At 50.9% G+C, this 18,831-nt stretch overlaps 1 protein-coding gene across 1 annotated transcript in view; it reads left to right on the top strand.

Annotated features, from left to right (window-relative positions):
• TBXA2R (thromboxane A2 receptor) overlaps positions 1-18,080 on the top strand; it is a 45,253-nt gene extending 27,173 nt beyond the window's left edge. Inside the window, exons 2-3 of the mRNA XM_048497750.1 lie at positions 14,875-15,821; positions 18,003-18,080. Of these exons, the coding sequence (XP_048353707.1) occupies positions 14,994-15,821; positions 18,003-18,080 (906 nt within the window). The 5' untranslated portion in view covers positions 14,875-14,993. The remainder of the gene's footprint in view (positions 1-14,874; positions 15,822-18,002) is intronic.
• Positions 18,081-18,831: the final 751 nt, after the last annotated feature.

The raw sequence follows: 18,831 nt of genomic DNA, 5'->3' as shown, positions 1-18,831 counted from the left end.
CTCAGAGGATCTGATGGTAGCAATGGAAAGCAAGTGGAGTATATATACTGTGAGGTCAAAAGGTGAGGCTCTCTGAATAGAGTAGCCTGGTATGTGAGTCACAAAGAAGTCTGTAGCCTCGAAGTAACAATGAAGATAGCAAGGTTGTTACTCCCAGTAACATAGGCCCAATTCCCAGGGCCCACCGCGGATGAGTCACTGCTTGCCCCCCCCCTCTCTCTGGCCAGTGTAGCTGCCAACCGCAGCCTGGGAAATTCATGAAGATTTAGGGTGCCGCCTGGGGAGGGCAGGATTTGTGAAGGGCCTGTAAGACTGAGATGTTCCCCCGGGCCTTTGGAGCAACCAGCCGCTGAGTATGGCGCCCCTGTTCGATTCTATCAAGACTCTCCTCCTATGGAGGAGTCCGACTGCTCCCTAGGGGAGGGTTTTAAAGGAAAGGATTCACCGGGTGCCTTTTATTATGATATTACCGCTGTTTTAATGTAATTTAGTATGTTTTAATGTTGTAGCTTTTATGGGTTGTCGTTGTTTTAATTGTATGGTTTGCCCTCTAATTTGTTTGCATTAGTTTTGTTGTACACCGCCCGGAGCCCCTCGGGGATAGGGCAGTATAAAAATCTAAAGAATGAATGAATGAATGAATGAATGAATGAATGAATGAATGAATGAATGAATGAATGAATGAATGAAAGGGAGGGGCCTCAGTGCGGTTTAATATTTATTTGTTTTATTGACTTAAAATATTTCTTAGCCCCCTCTCTCCCACCAAGTGGGAACTCAAGTCAGCTTTGCCATGTTAATAACATGTTATAAAACCCAAGAAAAAGAACTATTCTAAACCCATGAATGTCTGTGGCTCTTTATGCCAGCATGCTTTATGCTTACCCATGGCTCTCAGTGTTAGGTCCTGGTACAATGATCAATAAATTTGACTCTGGATGTGAAATCAGATGTCTTTATTGAGTTGTCAGCAGAGACTCCCAATGGCAAGAGGCCAGCTCTAAGGCAAACACATTTATTCTTGCAAACACATTTATTCCTTTCGTTTTTCCCGCTCGAACCCTCCTCCCGCCTTCCCACAGATTAAGAAGAAGAAGAAGAATTTGGATTTATATCCCCCCTTTCTCTCCTGCAGGAGACTCAAAGGGGCTGACAATCTCCTTGCCCTTCCCCCCTCACAACAAACACCCTGTGAGGTAGGTGGGGCTGAGAGAGCTCCGAAGAACCGTGACTAGCCCAAGGTCACCCAGCTGGTGTGTGTGGGAGTGCACAAGCTAATCTAGTTCACCAGATAAGCCTCCACAGCTCAGGTGGCAGAGCGGAGAATCAAACCCAGTTCCTTCAGATTAGATATACGAGCTCTTAACCTCCTATGCCACTGCTGCTCCAGCTTAACAGAATAACAAGGTGTGAAAAAGTTTTTTTATGGAGTACAGAATGTTTCAAGGACAGTGATAGACTTCAGCTGGGAGACGGCATCCTCCCTCCTTCCGGAGGCCCCTGGCGAGGTCGCCTACTTGCTATGTTTCCACATAGGCCCATTAACATAAAAAAAAGTTAAGCGTATGAAAAGACGTTTCTCTCCTTGCCTAGGTGTGACCTTGGGCCTTGACTAGTGTGGTGCCAGGGAGGGTGGGAGCAGTGGCGGGGCAACAGTGGCATAGTGTCAATGGGGCGGGGGGGACGTGAGGCCCCGGGTGGAGCCACGGCAGAGGCGTGGCTGGGCCATGGCAGGGGCATTCCAGGGTGTGGGTGGCGGATGCCAGGGACGCGGGGCATGTGCACGCCCTGGGTGCAGTTTCCCCTCGCTCCACCTCTGCAGAGCAACAAGGGAATGGGATGAGCGCATTGCACTGGGCGCACACCTGGGGTTGCAAAAATCTCTCCCCTCTCGTCACAGCAGCAGCAGGAAGTCTATGTGTGGGGGTGGGGCAGGAGAGAATATCAGTTCTAGGACTGGTGCCTTCTCCAGCAGAGTGTGCTCCTGGGAGTTACTTTGGGTCTTTCATTTGGGGATGACTGTTTTTGGAAAGGGGCTACAATGTTGATATAACAGCAATTTGAAGGGTTTTAACAAAGCCAGCAATCATGCAACTGTTTGTCCTTAAGAGTGAGTTGCTGCGTGGAGTTAAGAGAATCAGGCACAGCAGAGGCCCAGAGACTTCAGGAAGCAAGCTTCACAGTAACAGTGGAGTTCCTCCTCCCGTGTAAACAGAGAAATGCGAGGAGACACCATTATAACCCCACTGCACAGCAAAGAGCCCTGAGGTAAATATCCCATGCATAATGGGCCAGAGAATCCAACTGAAGGGAGTGTATGCCCTTCAGACCACAAGTGCATAATTGGGCATGGTTTAAAAACTCCACTTAGGACTGCCAATACTAAATCAATCAAATGCAGGGGCCAGGTGCACCTCGCTGGAGATTCTGTTCCATAATTGTGGGGCTGCCACAGGAAAGTCCCTTCCTTGTGTCCCCGCCAAACGAGCATCTTCAATTGGTGGGACAGTCGAGCATTCCTGTGATCTTAATTCTCAGGGAGGAACCTCTGACAGAGGATTATCGAGTACCCTAGCCCCATATTGGTACCCGATTTCTAACAAAAAAAGAGAGCAGCAGTGGCGTAGGAGGTTAACAGCTCGTGTATCTAATCTGGAGGAACCGGGTTTGATTCCCAGCTCTGCCGCCTGAGCTGTGGAGGCTTCTCTGGGGAATTCAGATTAGCCTGTGCACTCCCACACACGCCAGCTGGGTGACCTTGGGCTAGTCACAGCTTCTCGGAGCTCTCTCAGCCCCACCTACCCCACAGGGTGTTTGTTGTGAGGGGGGAAGGGCAAGGAGATTGTCAGCCCCTTTGAGTCTCCTGCAGGAGAGAAAAGGGGGATATAAATCCAAACTCCTCCTCCTCCTCCTCCTCCTCCTCTTCTTCTTCTTGATTTGAAAGCCGTTCACCATTGGGATGATCCATGTTTTCTACGTTTACAGATCAGGCTCCAGCCTCATAGGTATGGAAGTCTGCCGATTAGTGGAATTCTCCCCCTCCATTGGAATCCCGTGTTGTTCCCAGCTGCGTACCAGATGCCACATGTGGGGAGTGGAAAAAGGCAGCGTCCTATTTTGAGATGGTTTTGGACAGAGCAGAGCATCCCGGGATCTGAGCCACGGTGTTGACGGGCGCCGTATTGATGGGGTGCCAGTTCTCTCGGGTGATTCACGGAGGCATATTTCTCCATATTTTTTTAATCTGCTTTGTTATCTGCTGCGAAGTTTGTGTTGTCATCTGACTCTGTGGTAAATCTTCATTCCTCCCGACTAAACAGAGCTTGCAAAAGAGACATTACTAGGAGTCAACAGGGTTCTAGCAAGGTTTGGTGGTTGTTTTCTTTTCTTTTTTTATTTATTTATTCATACATTAGATTTTAGAACCGCCCATCCCCAAAGGGCGCTGGGCGGTGTACATCAAACCAGAATCAACAATACACACAAAGTTAAATTCAATTAAAATCATATTACAAACTCTATAAAAACATAGCAGCATTACAAATATGGTGGCGCCCAATCCCAAGGCTGCGAGGGGGCAGGCAGCGCTAATTATCCCATATGTCCCAGCTCGGCCTCTGCGCTCGGCAGAGGCCAATTTACTGGAGATCCCTGGCCCCTCAATGACGCGGCTGGCCTCCACTCGGGCCAGGGCCTTTATGGCTCTGGCCCCTGCCTGGTGGAACACTCTCCCTCAAACTGTCCGGGCCCTGCGGGACCTTGGTGATTTCCGCAGGGCCTGTAAGACCGAGTTGTTCCACTGGGCCTTTGGAGAAACCAGCCGCTGAGTGTGCCCCCCCCCCCAGGTTAGGGGTCCTTAACATCAGTGGGACACCATTATTGGAATATTATGGGTCCCTAATACCATCAGGACCCACTACCCCCTCCCTCCTCCTTCTAGGACAGTGGTGGTGAACCTATGGCACGGGTGCCAGAGGTGGCACTCAGAGCCCTCTCTGTGGGCACACGTAAACAGAGTGCCCACCATACACATCTAGGCTGGCCTGGGCCGCTGGGCATGATTATTAGCATTAAACCTAAGATCTAGTTTTGGGGAAGCAGTGTAGATAACCCTGTGAAGCATTGTTAAACCCCACTGATTTTCATGTGAAGAACTAAAGCGTGATCCTTTACCTGGGAGTAAGCTCGGTTGCTGGCAATGGGGCTTGCTTCTGAGTAAACCCTCCTAGGGTTGTGATTCATCCATTGGAAGAGTTGCACAGTTGCTTCAAAGCAAAGCCACCGACTACCACCAAGCTTACTCCCGAGTAACGCACGCCTCGGAGCCAACCATTTTTTCTAAACTAAAACTTCAGAATTCAGGTTAAATGGCCGTGTTGGCACTTTGTGATAAATAAGTGAGTTTGGGGTTGCAATTTGGGCACTCGGTCCCGAAAAGGTTCGCCATCACTGTTCTAGGAGGTTTAGGTTCAGGTGGGACGCCATCTTGGATATAATAACTGCTGTTTTTATTGTAACTATGGATGCTTATGATGATTTTATGTGATTTTATGTTGTACACCGCCCAGAGCCCTCCGGGGATGGGGCGGTATATTAAATTAAATAAATAAATAAAAATAATTAGATGTTACATCAGGCGTGCCAAGGAAGGGGCACAGGGGCATTTAGGAGGGGGGATCCGCGGCCGGCCTCACCAAAGTCCCGGTGGAACAATACGATTTTGCAGGCCCTGCGGAATTTGCCAATGGGACATGCTTTATGTGGGCACTGCTTGACTGTAAAATAAAATAGAAAACAGTGTTATTATTTAGTACAGGGGAACAACTATGTGAATAAGGTATCTGGGTGTGTGTGGTGACCCCAGTGTTCTGGGCGTTATTAGACAGGTTTGTTTTTGCTCTGAATGCACCTGGAGATTGGCAACACTGGCTGTAGGAATCTAAGGGCTATATTGTGCCACAGGTTGTGTGCGTAAGGTTACGTGCTTTATACTTTTTAGAGCAGGGGTCTGCAACCTGTGGCTCTCCAGATGTTCATGGACTACAATTCCCATCATCCCCTGCCAGCATGGCCAATTGGCCATGCTGGCAGGGGCTGATGGGAATTGTAGTCCATGAACATCTGGAGAGCCACAGGTTGCAGACCCCTGGTTTAGAGGGTCAGTATGGGAACGGAGCCATTGGGAGTACAATGGGGGATCTTAGAGACTGTGTGAATTCACGCTTCCATGAGCCACCAGAGAGAACTGGCACACCCCGTCCATACATAGAGGGGAGCATAGATAATTACTTCCCCCCCCCCTCAGCTGCACTCCATCATGGAGTTCTAAACCCACTGGGCCTGGCTTGGCTCTGCTCTCTGCTCTCAAGCTTAATTGGAAACCTCTATTAGTGGTTAATGAGCTCCCTCCACAACCGGAGTGGCTTCTGGCGTCTGGAGACGCCGTGAGCCATTAGCCTCCCTTGCAGCATCTCCCCAGAGTTGTGGCGATTTTAAAGACTTCGCAAAAAGCGCTGTGGCTTTTCCTTGAACATCTAGACTGGCTGGCGCTTGGGTTTCTGTAGCCGCTCCCTGGTCTTGGAGAATGGGGGATCAGTGTTGGCAAGTGGGGAGTTGGGGTGCCAACCTCCGGGCGACACTAGGCAGAGGCGTACTAGGGGTAAATGGCACCCGGAGATGCCCCCAGGCTACACCCCCCACTGCCGGTGCCCTCGACCCCGCCCATGTCACCATGGGCATGGCCAAGGTCAAGGGTGCCCACCTCCCTGCCCAGACTCCCCCTGCCGAATGGGCTCCCAGCCGGCAGCCTGCAGTCTCTTCTGACCTCCCCTCCGGGCAGGCCAAAAGAGACTGCAGTCACGGCCTCGGAGACCTGCTTTTATAAGCACTGAGGCCAGGGGGTGGGGCATGGGGAGCAGGAAGGGGTGGGACTTCCTGCTCCCCAAGTCCCACCCCCGGCCTCAGTGCTTATGAGGCATGAGGCAGCAAGGTCTTCGAGCACCCTGACCCCGCCCATGTAGGTGACACACGGATGGGGTCGAGGCATGCAAAAACGACGAGGCAGCAGGACTTCCTGGTCACGTGGGGGGCCGATTTTGCACCCCCCCCACATGACCAGAAGAGCGGCACCCGGGGACAAGGGGTACCCCTGGTCCCCTAGGTAGATACGCCACTGGCACTAGGAGAGCCCCTGCTTTTACAGTCAATCACCACACTACAGAGGTCAGTTGGAGAAAATGGCTGCTTTGGAGGGGGGAAGACATGGCATTGGACCCTGCTGGGGCTCCTCCCCTGCCCAAACCCCGTCCTCCCCAGGCTCCTGTCCCCCAAATCTCCAGATATTTTCCCGGAAGAAAATAGCCACTGTGGAAGATTGTCTCCATGTAGGAATGCCAACCTCCAGGGGGTAGCTGGAGATACTGACAAGGTGGAACATGTCCAGACGTGGGCAGCCCAAACGGCAGAAGGTCTGGAGTCCACGCCCTACGAAGAGAGACTTAGGGGCTTTCCCCACTACAGAAGGGAGGGAAGGTCAACTCGGTTCCCTTCAGTGGAGGGCGATTCCAGGCTGTCCCCTGGAACCGAGCTAAGTGGGCAGGATCATCTTGGGCCTGCTCACTGCCCTCGCATCGTGGATTGGCTTTTGTGTTACGTAAGCGGGAAATGGGAGCGCTTCTTTTAAACAGTTTTTACAGCTTTACAGTTACATGCGCTTTCTGTCTTCGCCACGCAATTTCTCCCTCCCATTCTCTCAAGCGATGCCAAGCAAAAAAGCGTGCTCGTGGATTGGTTGAACGGATGAGGTGTTGTTTTGATGCTTCAAAGCTTCGAAGCGGTATCGACCTTGTTCCGGCAGAAAAGTGTAGTTCATAATCATGCATGCATACAAGCGATGTCGCAGTTCTGTAAATGGAACTGAGACAAAACAATATTGAGCTCGGTAGCAGTGGGGATTCTAGGTAGAAACCAGTTCAACTCTGTCAGTGGGGAAAGCCCCTTTTAGAGAGCTGAGGATGCTTAGTTTGGTGAAGAGAAGGCTGAGAGGTGACATGATAGCCATGTTTAAATATTTGAAGGGATGCCGTGTCAAAGAGGGAGCAAACTTGTTTTCTGGTGCCTCAGAGACGAGGACATGGAGCAATGCACAGGTGTCAAGCTTGCGGCCCTCCAGACGTTCATGAACTACAATAGGCAACGCTCATGTTGGGAGGGACTGATGGGAATTGTAGTTCGTGAACATCTGGAGGGCCGTGAGTTTGACCCCCCTGGAGTAATGGATTCAAGGTGCGGGAAAAGAGATTCCACCTAAACATTAGGAAGAACTTCCTGACCGTCAGGGCTGTTCAACAGTGGAATTCACTGCCTCAGAGAGTGGTGGAGCCTCCTTCTTTGGAGATTTTTAAAGAGAGGCTGGATGAACATCTGTCAAGAGTGCTTTGATTGTGTGTTCCTGCATTGCAGGGGGTTGGACTTGATGGCCCTTGGGGTCTCTTCCAACTCTATGATTCTCCAGGTGCCTCCTGGAGGCAGGCAAGGTGTAATGCCATAACAACCACCTTCCAAAGCAGCCATTTCCCCCAGGGCAACGGACCTCTGTTGTCTGGAGACCCGTTATAATTCTGGGAGCTCTCCAGCTACCGCCTGGAGTTTGGCAACCATGTTTCCAAGCTTAGATTTGGCTGGGCCCTGTTAATTCCTGAGCGTGGGTATTTCAACCACTGAGTTCCCAAGGCCCTTCCTGCCAAAAGCCAAGGACTCTAAACCAGCTCTTCTCTGAATCAGGCCACGCGGTGCTTAAACGTGAGGTGCACAGTTTACGTGACAGACCAAGGAAGGGGTGGCAGGATGTCACACTGGGATTCAGGATCCACCCGGTCTTGGGGCTCAAAGGAACTAGCCCAAACACTTCCAAGGCACCCAAGACGCCACCTGTCTCCAACTTGGTATCAAAAACAGTGCTTTGTACTTCTTGCCTGCAGAAGTAACATAGCTGGCAACCAGAGACTGGGCCTTCTTTGTGTTGGCACCTCAGTGATGTTGATATAGCTCCGTTGGCACCCTGCAGTGTCTCCCATGCAGGGGTGGAGAGCTCACAGGAACATGTGGGGTTACATGTCCTCAGGCGCCTGCCAGCTGGTCACTTGGGGATGGAGAATTGCTCCCACCCCTCACCCCTCGGCCCCGCCCCACCAGCCCCACTGAAGGAGCAGGTAAGTAGGGCGTGGGAGGATGGCATGGGGGGGGGGGCGTGGGGATGCCCAGAGTAGGTGTTACCTCAGGCGTCATTTCCCCCCTACACCTCTGCTCCTATTGCGCCTAGTTGTTGTTGTTTAATTAGGCTACAGGTGAAAATGTGATGGTTAGCCCCCTAGGACTTTAAAAATTAGCATCTGCAATTTTTGTTTTTTAAAGTTTCCGACTTCCTTAGCCAAAGCTGTGCCTTTCCCATCAGCCGTTTCTGCTGTGTTTAAAAATGTGTGTTTGGGCCTTTTCATCATCCAGTAGCAGCTTAATTAACAATACTTTTCCTAGGGGTTTTTAATTTAACTGACTTTAAGCATTTTTAGCGGGGTTTTCTCATTTTTGCAAGTGCACTTTGGGGATATTTTGCAGGGAAATAGCTCATAAGTAAGTGAGCGCCGCTCCCTGCTCTGTCTAGTACGTTTTTATTCCTCCTTGCCTCTAAAGAGCTCAGAGTAGGCGCCAAAGTTTGAACGGTGTCTTAAGTTTGTGTATTTTGTAAATGTTAACTACCTATTGTTCTGATTTAAATTATTTACATTGCTTATTTTACTGTGTGTTATATATAGATGGTGAGTATTATGAATCGATGATATATATTATATGTTGACTACGTGTAAGCCGTCCTGAGCCCGGGCTTTGGCTCAGAGGCGTAGCTGGGCCAAACTGCGCCCGGTGTGCAGTGTGTTTTTTCCACCCCTCCCCATGCCCCCCCCACAGCACTGCCTGAGGAACTATACTTCCCAGGAGACTTTGTGAACCCCAAGGTCTCCTGGGAACTGTAGTTCCTCTGGCCGTTTTTGAGCCTGAACTGTAAATAGGCCGCTTTTTTCAGCCTGAAAAAGTACTAGAAAAAGAAAAGGAACTAAGGTAAATGTGGGAAGGGGGCGGGGAGGGCACTGCGGGGGGGGGTGCCGTGGGGGGGTCGCAAGGAAAAGGGGGAGGGGCCGGGGCATGCGTACGTTGCACAGCGCACCCCGTCCCCTTGCCACTCTGCCACTGCTTTGGCTGGGATAGGGCGGGATATAAATTCAATTAAAGTAAAGAGTAGTATGCACCATTCTCTGTTCTCCTTTTCCCCTCACAACAACCTTGTGAGGTAGCTCTTTCCGCACAAATCCCCGAAAACGTTTCTAAAACATTTTCAGTCCCTCCACCCCTTTACTACAATGTATGTCAACATTCACCCCTTCGAAACTATTTCTGGATGCCATTTTGTGATTTGTCCCCCCCTTTTTTAATGCATTGTCCAAACGATGCTTCTATGCTTCACAGGCGTTTTCCCCATGGCCAAAATATTGCGGGGGGAAACCGGGATCATACATACCAGGATGTTTCTATCTTGGTTTCTTTCTCCGCACGGCAGCCCATCAGCGTGTTCAGGCCGGGAGGAAGAACTCCAGGTGATTACGCATGGCCCTGGTTTACTTTCATTTTCCTTGTCGACGTTGCTACGCATGTGCAAACTGTCCTGTTTTTCCGCCATTCTGATTGGCTGCAGACAGTGAAGTGGGAAAAATAAACCAGTCCAACTCCAGCGGTGTTTGCATGGGAGCTAGATCAGCGCAGTTTTTTTTAAAGAACCCCCAATTTTATCATTTTTAAAGGCACAGGATAAGGGAAATCTCGTGGGGCGGGCCCAAGTTAGACCCGGAAGCCATGCAGAAATCATGGCCGAACCGAGATGTTTCACCTCCTTATCCCAGGATATATTGGCCGTGAGGAAAATGCCATAATGGGGTGCTGCAATTCTCTGTGCCTTCTATAGTCCCTCAATTATTAGAATCCCATTCCCCCTTCCCCCAAATGAAGAAACTCTGCTCAAATGCTCCAAAAGTAGGAGAGGGGGGATGAAGAATGAGCAGAAAATGGTGCCGAGGAGGGAGCTCAGGGAAGGTGAAGAGGTGTGGGAAATATCTTAAAAGAACTCGCACAGGCTAATGAAGCTGTTTTGAAAACATTTCAACTGAAGAATCACCTTCTCAGACTTCCAAGGAAGCTTGCTGGGTGACTTTGGGCCAGCTGTACTCTCTAGGCCAGTGATGGCGAACCTTTTTGAGACCGAGTGCCCAAATTGCAACCCAAACCCCACTTATTTATCGAAAAGTGCCAACCCAGCAATTTAACCTGAATGCGGAGGTTTTAATTTACAAAAAAACGGTTGCCTCCCTTTCCTTCCGGGCTTCCCTGACTCCGGGCTCGAAAGTAGGGGCCAGCCTTGCTCTAGCCTCCAGCAAGTCCTGCCACAAGACACCACTCTGTGCAGCCCTCTGGCATCTCGCTGACTCCTCTCTGCACCCCACTCACCCCTCGGGCAGCAGCCACTCCAGAGCATTGCAGGGCACCAGGCCTGCTGCTCAGCCGAAGTCCCTCCCTGTGCTCACCACAGCGTGTGCTAATCTGCTGCGTGCTCAGTGGGGGGTGATTTTCCACCCCCACATGATGAACTCTGTTTGCGCGTGCCCACAGAGAGGGCTCCGAGTGCCACCTCTGGCACCTGTGCCATAGGTTCACCATCATTGCTCTAGTCTAACCTACTTCACCAGATAGTTGTGAGGCTAAAAATGGTGGAAGAGAATAATCTTAGTGCAGGGGTGGCCAACCTATGGTGCTCCAGATGTTCATGGACTACAATTCCCATCAGCCCCTGCCAGCATGGCCAATTGGGAATTGTACTTTGTGGACATCTGGAGCACCATAGATTGGCCACCCCTATCTTAGTGGCTTTGGGTTCCCACTTGGGAGAATGACAGGGTATAAATGAGGCAAATAAAGAAATCTTTTGAGTGGCCGTGAAGGGAAAGGTATCTGCTTGGCGGGTAGAGTATCTGCCAGGCTTGCGGAAGGTCCCACGTTGAGTCACCAGGATCTTGAGGGAAAAGGATCAGGTAGAAGACAATAAGAAAAACTACTGTCTGATCCCCCTGGAGAGCCGACTGAGTAGGCCAGGGGTCTGCAAACTCCATGGCTCCCTCCAGGATATGTTCATGGACTCACCATCTCCCAATTTCAGCCCCTGCCACTGGCCAAGTGCTGGCAGGGGCTGGATGGGAATTGTAGTCCATAACATCTGGAGTGCCAAACCCTGGTTCGCCACTCAAGGTCCTGTAGTCCACTGAGATGGCTTAACCTTTTCGGTGAGACCGAAAGTGCTCAAATTGCAACCCAAAACCCACTTATTTATCGCATAGGGCCATCACGGCAATTGAACCTGAATACTGAGGTTTTAGTTTAGAAAAACTGTTGGCCCCGAGACGTGCGTTACTCGGGAGTAAGCTTGGTGGTAGTCAGTGGCTTTGCTTTGAAGGCAACCATCCGTGCGCGGCAACTCTTCCCAATGGGTGAATTCAGCAATTCTACCCTAGGAGTGGAGCTTTACTCAGAAGCAAGCCCCATTGCCAGCAACCGAGCTTACTCCCAGGAAAAGGTTTGTGCTTTAGTTCTTTGCACTGCTTCCCCAAAACTAGGTCTTGGGTTTAATGCTAATAATTGAGCCCAGGCCAGCCTAGATGTGTGTGTGGGGGCACTCTGTTTGCACGTGCCCACAGAGAGGGCTCTGAGTGCCACCTCTGGCACCCGTGCCATAGGTTCGCCACCACTGTCCTAGTCTCTGGAGCAGCAGACAACAAGCTGGCTCCCTCTTCACCATGACATGCCTCAAATATTTAAACATGGCTCTCCTGCCACCCCTTAACCTTCTCTTCTCCAGGCTAAACCTCCCCGGCTCCCTAAGCCGCCCCTCACGGGGCATGGAATCCAGATCTTTTACCATTTTTACCATTTAGGTTTCCCTCAGAAGCAGTCTACCTCTGATTGTATTGTTACCTGCCCTGAGAGTGCAGTTAGGGGCAGGGAATAAATGTAAACATACAGAAATAGAAAATAGACATCCCCGGAGAAACAGGAGGCTCAGTGAGACGGATCTTTGGTGGGACACAGCGGGGCTTTCTTTTGGACGCTCTAGGAGCAGCAGTGGCGTAGGAGGTTAAGAGCTTGTGTATCTAATCTGGAGGAACCGGGTTTGACTCCCAGCTCTGCCGCCTGAGCTGTGGAGGCTTATCTGGGGAATTCAGATTTAGCCTGTGCGCTCCCACACACGCCAGCTGGGTGACCTTGGGCTAGTCACAGCTTTCTGGAGCTCTCTCAGCCCCACCTACCTCACAGGGTGTTTGTTGTGAGGGGGGAAGGGCAAGGTGATTGTCAGCCCCTTTGAGTCTCCTGCAGGAGAGAAAGTGGGGGGATATAAATCCAAACTCCCTCCCTCCTCCCTCCTCCTCCTCCTCCTCCTCCTCCTCCTCCTCTTCTTCTTCTTCTTCTTCTTCTTCTTCTTCTTCTTCTTCTTCTTCTTCTTCTTCTTCTTCTTCTTCTTCTTCTTCTTCTTCTTCTTCTTCCGTTCAGTCTGTTTGCCACTTCCAGCCTCCCACGGAGCAGACGCCTTTCACGCTACAATTTCAAATGTGCTCCCTGGGATTTTGCTACTGTTTCTTGGTCCTAGGGGGACATTCCCTAAACTGGGTCACAGCCGAATGTTTGCTAGTTGCTCCTCCGCGTGCGTCTGCATCTTGCATCAGTTCTGGGACGGGCTCAGGATTCTTTCTTTCTTACCAAATGGATTTATGGCTTGGGGTAAACAGAAGCAGATGTGTCTTTGATCTGCCGGGCAGATGTCACAGAATCCTTCATTCTCCTCTTCCTTCTGCGTGGGGAGTTGTGGGGTTTCACAAAAAGTACTGGCTTTTAGAGGGCTTGCCTTGGGAACCTGCTCAGACTTTGTGAGTGCGTCTTGGGCAGGGTTGCGCAGGTCTGTATCAGGAAGGGCACAGATAAGGAGGATGTTTGCGTTGATCAGAATTAATTTCTCCCCAATTCCAAAGGTTTTGACTGCGTCCGACCTGCCCTGCTATGGAAGATGCTTCACATATTTGTTCATGAAAGGCACTTTCAGACATGCAGAATAATTCGTTTTCAATCCACTCAATGCACTTTGCAGCTGGACTTTACTGTGCAAAATAGCAAAACCCACTTGCTGTTGTTAAAGTGGAATGTTGTAGGTTTAAAGTGGAATGTTATGGCCGCATTCCAGTAGTATTTTCTCCTGATGTTTTGCCTGCATCTGTGGCTGGCATCTTCAGAGGATCTAATCCTGCAGTGGAGACCCCGAGAGACTTCCAGGAGGTACTCATGGACTATAATACCTTATCAGGACCCTGCCAGCATGGCAAATTGGTCATGCTGGCAGGGGCTGATGGGATTTGTAGTCCATGAACATCTGGAGAGCCACAAGTTGCAGACCTCTGCTCCAGGTGTTTCCCAACCAAGAGCCCCTGTTTGTCTCTTGCCTTACAGGGTCACCACCAGCCATCTGCAACTTGACGACACTTCCTTCCATCCCCACAATTGGGGACTGAGTTCCGAGAACTAAATCAAGTCAAGTCAAGTCAAACGACCTTTAATGGCCTATAAACGACCTTTAATGGCCTTAATGATTTCCGCAGGGCCTGCAAGACAGAGCTGTTCCGCCGGGCTTTCAGGGAGGCCGGCCGCTGATGGCTCCCCCCCCCCCTCCTTTCCATGTCATCTATGGACTATGCCGTCCTTTCCCCTTCCTTCTTCCTCCAAGGGGATTTAGTAGGTGGACGCCATTGATATATTTGCTGTTAGAACGCTGCATTTTAATGGGGTTGGTTTTAATAATATAGAGCCATTATTTAATGCTTATCTGAATTTGGTTTACCGATTTTAATGTGCTCTCCCTATTTACCTGTACACCGCCCTGAGCCCTTCGGGGGAGGGCGGTTTAGAAATATAACAATAAATAAAATAAATAAATAAATAGAAAAAGTAACATGCAATATAATAAAAGCTTCAAAGTAAAATTGCTTTTACAACTTTACCCAACTATAAATTAAGACATTAAACAGGTGAATGTTCCAAAGTTCCGAACAAGGAGGGTTAATCGAAGTTTGAGCGATTTCTTCATATCTGAGAACATTTCGTTTTATAACTTTGGCTGAGAAGTTTGCTACTATTCCAATGGTTCATTTCTGTCACTGAGCAAGTTTGTCTAGCTTGACAACTCTTCAATGAATAGAATTTATTTTAACAAGGTGATGTTTAAGCAGAAAACGTTGGCGGCGAAATTGATTACAACCTGTTAATAAACGGTAAGTGTGTCTGGCACAATGTATCCGGGGAAGTAGCGCTGCTTGCTTAGATCTACCGTATGTTTCATTAGAGGGAAAAACATTTAAATGGGTCAACATAAATGCCCGTAGGCTATAAAAAAGACTCCAAAGTAGTGCAATATGACATTAAACTTTTATAAGAGAGAAATTTCAAATATTTGTGGTGAGCAAGTAGGCCCCAAAAACTGTCTCTTCTGATCTTCTAGTCTTTCTGTTATCAATCTTAATAGCACTACATCAGCAGCTTTGGCCTGATTGCCAGGACTTGGGGAGGGTGTGAGGAAAAAATAACGTGTTTAAAAGCTCAGTCAGAGTCCAGAGTCTTGTGTTGCGCAATTTTGGGTTTCCACAGCACAGATTTTTGATTGACGTTTGTTTGTGCGTGTGGAATCAAACCACACCTCTGAGCTAACTCTCTTCCGCCTTTCTCTGTCTTTCTCTCCCACAGCCAAAGAGTTGTGGCATTCCATGACAAGATGGATGTCGTGAGGCCTGAGGGGGGTTGTGTTTCGCCCTCAGGCGGTGCTGCCAGGCCTTGGTCCACACAGTCCGCAGTGGGGTGGTAGGATGTGTGAGGGGGAAAGGACCCCATGGTTCCCAAAGATGGAGCTCGGTAACTTCAGTGCTCAGCTGGGCTCCTGCTTCCACGGGAAGAACATCAGCGGTGATCTCCAGAACCACCTCACCTCGCCGTGGTTCTCCACCATCTTCGGCCTCATTGGCCTCTGCTCCAACCTCTTCGCCTTCTGCGTGCTGGTCAACTCTTCGCGCAAGATGCACAGCCGCGCCCGGTCCTCCTTCCTGGTCTTCCTGTGCGGCCTGGTGGTGACAGACTTCATGGGCCTTCTGGTCACCGTCTGCATTGTGGTCCCCTACCACTTCACCAAGTTTGAGTGGAGGAACGTGGACCCCGGGTGCCACCTCTGCAACTTCATGGGCCTTGCCATGATCTTCTTTGGACAGTGCCCGCTCTTGCTGGGCGCCACCATGGCGGGGGAGCGCTTCCTGGGCATCTACCGGCCCTTCTCCCGCTCTGTCAACATGTCGAAACGCCGGGCCTGGATCTTGGTGTGCTTAGTGTGGGCCCTGGGGTTTTTCCTGGGCCTACTTCCGATCCTGGGCCTGGGGGAATACAGTCTACAATTCCCCAACTCCTGGTGTTTTCTCACACTGCGCCATGACGCCAAGAACGTGGCCTTCTGCCTCATCTTCGCCCTGCTGGGCATCTTCTGCGTGGCCTTCTCCTTCTTCCTCAACACGTTCAGCGTGGTGACGCTCTGCCGGGTCTACCACGACTCTGAGTCTGTGCAACGGCGAAGGGACAGCGAAGTGGAGATGATGGTCCAATTGCTGGGGATTATGGTCATAGCCAGTGTCTGCTGGCTCCCCCTGCTGGTAAGGATGTACTTACCTTTTCCTTTTCCTTTTCCTTCGGGTTGCCAACTATGGCCTGGGAAATTCCTGGAGATTTGAGAAGTGACAGATGTGTGGGGAGCAGAGCAGTGGTGGGATCCAAAAATTTTAGTAACAGGTTCCCATGGTGGTGGGATTCAAACTGTGGCGTAGCGCCAACGGGGCTGGGCGGGGCACGATGGGGGCGTGGCCTGGCATTCCGGGGGCGGGGCATTCCTGAGCGGGGCTGTGGCATTCCTGAGCGGGGTTGTGGCAAGGACGCAGCCACTGCGCCGGTCCCTGGACAGGAAACGAATGCACGCAGGCGCAGGCTGCCACGCACGCCGGTGCACCTCCTGCTAGACGGCTTCAAGTTCTGCGCGCTACTGCTGAGAGGAGGGGCGTAACTAAGGCAAAAATCACGTGGCAAAATCACCAGTTAGTAACCCCCTCTTGGCTCACACAAACAATTAGTAACCTACTCTCGGGAACCTGTGAGAACCTGCTGGATCCCACCTCTGAGTCTGTCCCATGTCTGCACTAAGCTGATTAGCTCATTTCAACACTCCTGGTACAGCATGATTACCTGCCCTCAAAAGAGGCTGCCTGCTGCATCTCTCAGTGAGTCCCTGCACTCATCAAGAGACATATCCAAAATTAATTAAGTTTCAGTCGGTTAAGTAGCGATGAGTCTTAAAAATTAGGTTTCCTTCTTATGGGGGGGGGGGGAGGTCCTTTTTATTAGGACCAAATCACACACGACGTTTACCCCGAAGTGCCATTTCCCTACAAAACGTAATGGTGTGCGTGTAAGGATTGAGGATATGGATTTGGGGAAGGTCGGCGGGTGAGACTGCGGGCTTCCAAGCAGGGCCTACAGCAGTGATAGCAAACCTTTTGGAGACCAAGCGCCCAAAGTGCAACCCCAAACCCACATTTATTGCAAAGTGCCAACATGGCAATTTAACCTGAATACAGCGGTTTTAATTTAGAAAAAATGGTTGGCTCCGAGGCTGGAGAAGAGGGCTGCCTGTTCCCAGGAGACCCTGGGAAATGTAGTTCCCGCCAGGTCGTTTGCAGCCTGGAAGGGAGCAGGCAGGCCTCGTCTCCGGCCTGCTCGATTTGCTAAAGTAAGTGTGTGGGGTGGCGCTGCAAGGGGGGGGGGGGCGAAAAAGCCAGAGTGGGCACTGGGCACATTCTGGCCCAGCTACGCCTCTGCTTGGGAGGTGGCCTGTACAGTTGATCTGCAGGTGAGGGGGTGCGGAGAGGGTTTTCCAATGCTTGCCCTAGGTGCTATTTTAGGTATGCCTCTAGGAGGGAGGAATTGGCAGAGAGTTTCCAGCTGGATCATCACACATTCCACTGTCCAAAGCAGCCGTTTCCTAAAGGTCAAGTTGACAACTTCCAAGTGGAGATCTATTACAGCTGACCTCCAGGCGATATGAATCAGTTCACCTGGAGAGAATGACTGCTTTGGCGGGTAGACTCTATAGCAGGGGTGTCCAACTCTGGCACTTCAGATATTCATGGACTACAATTCCCATCAGCCCCTGCTGGCATGGCCAATTGGCTGGGGCTGGTGGGAATTGTAGCCCATGAACACCTGAAGCGCGGGGGCAGATGGGAATTGTAGTCCATGGACATCTGAAGCGCCAGAGTTGGACACCCCTGCAGTGTCATGGCGCCAAGGGGGTGTGTGATGCACTGGGCATACGCAGGTGCAGAGGGATGTCAGGGGCGCGGGGCGCATGCGTGGCCCTGGTGTAGTTCCCCCTCGCTCCGGCTCTGCACCCCTGCTCTATAGAAGAAGAAGAAGAAGAGAGTTTGGATTTATATCCCCCCCCCTTTCTCTCCTGCAGGAGACTCAAAGGGGCTGACAATCGCCTTGCCCTTCCCCCCTCACAACAAACACCCTGTGAGGTAGGTGGGGCCGAGAGAGCTCTGAGAAGCTGTGACTAGACGAAGGTCACCCAGCTGGCGTGTGTGGGAGTATACAGGCTAATCTGAATTCCCCAGATAAGCCTCCACAGCTCAAGTGGCAGAGCGGGGAATCAAACCCGGTTCCTCCAGATTAGATACACGAGCTCTTAACCTCCTATGCCACTGCTGCTCCTATAGCATTCTACCCTACTGAGGTTCCTCCTGTTTCCAAACCACGCCCTCCTAGGCTCCTGAAATCTCCAGGTAATTCCCAACCTGGAGGGGGCAACTATGCTCACCCTCTGCCCCCAATATTGCAGTCACCAGGGGGGCAGGAAATGAGTCCTATTTGTTCTTTGTATGGATGTTCTCCAGACGATGAAAACAAAAGAGTCCTGTCCTCATCTGGTTTGCATTAAATATCCTCAGTCACGCCAAAGGGCTTGTTAAGAAAAACAACTGGAAATGCCATTTAGTTGGCGGTCCAGTCTGAGCCAGTCTGGGGTTCAAATGGTTACAGCGAAAAGGTGCATATAGGTCCCCCCCCCCCAGTTCTGTTGCTAGCCCTTGGACTCTTAATATAAGAAAAGGCAGGGACTTGTTTGTGGTTGACGACATTATGAGTGGTGCACATGGAGATAAATTTATCAACTTCTGTGGCAGCACTAAAATCCTTTCCCCACAAAGTTGGTTCAGGACTGGCCGAAGGAGGTTTTCCTTCGTGCGCAAAATGCTACAAGATGTAGCGATGGCCAGGTGCTTAGACGGGGGGTTTAAACCAGAGGTGGGATCCAGCAGGTCCTCACAGGTTCCCGAGAGTAGGTTACTAATTGTTTGTGTGTGCCGAGAGGGGGTGACTAATTGGTGATTTTGCCACGTGATTTTTGCCTTAGTCACGCCCCTCCTCTCAGCAGTAGCGCGCAGTACTTGAAGCAGTCTAGCAGGAGGTGCACCGGCATGCGTGGCAGCCTGCGCCTGCGTGCATTCGTTTCCCGCCCAAGGACTGGCGCAGCGGCTGCGTCCTTGCCACAGCCCCGCCCCCGGAATGCCCGGCCACGCCCCCAGAATGCCCCACCCAACCCCATTGGCGCTA

The sequence above is a fragment of the Sphaerodactylus townsendi genome, linkage group LG05 (genome assembly GCF_021028975.2).
Source record: "Sphaerodactylus townsendi isolate TG3544 linkage group LG05, MPM_Stown_v2.3, whole genome shotgun sequence".
In the NCBI taxonomy this organism is placed as follows: Eukaryota; Metazoa; Chordata; class Lepidosauria; order Squamata; family Sphaerodactylidae; genus Sphaerodactylus; species Sphaerodactylus townsendi.
The sequence above is the reverse complement of the archived record's forward strand: the minus strand, read 5'-3'. Positions and strand labels throughout refer to the sequence as shown.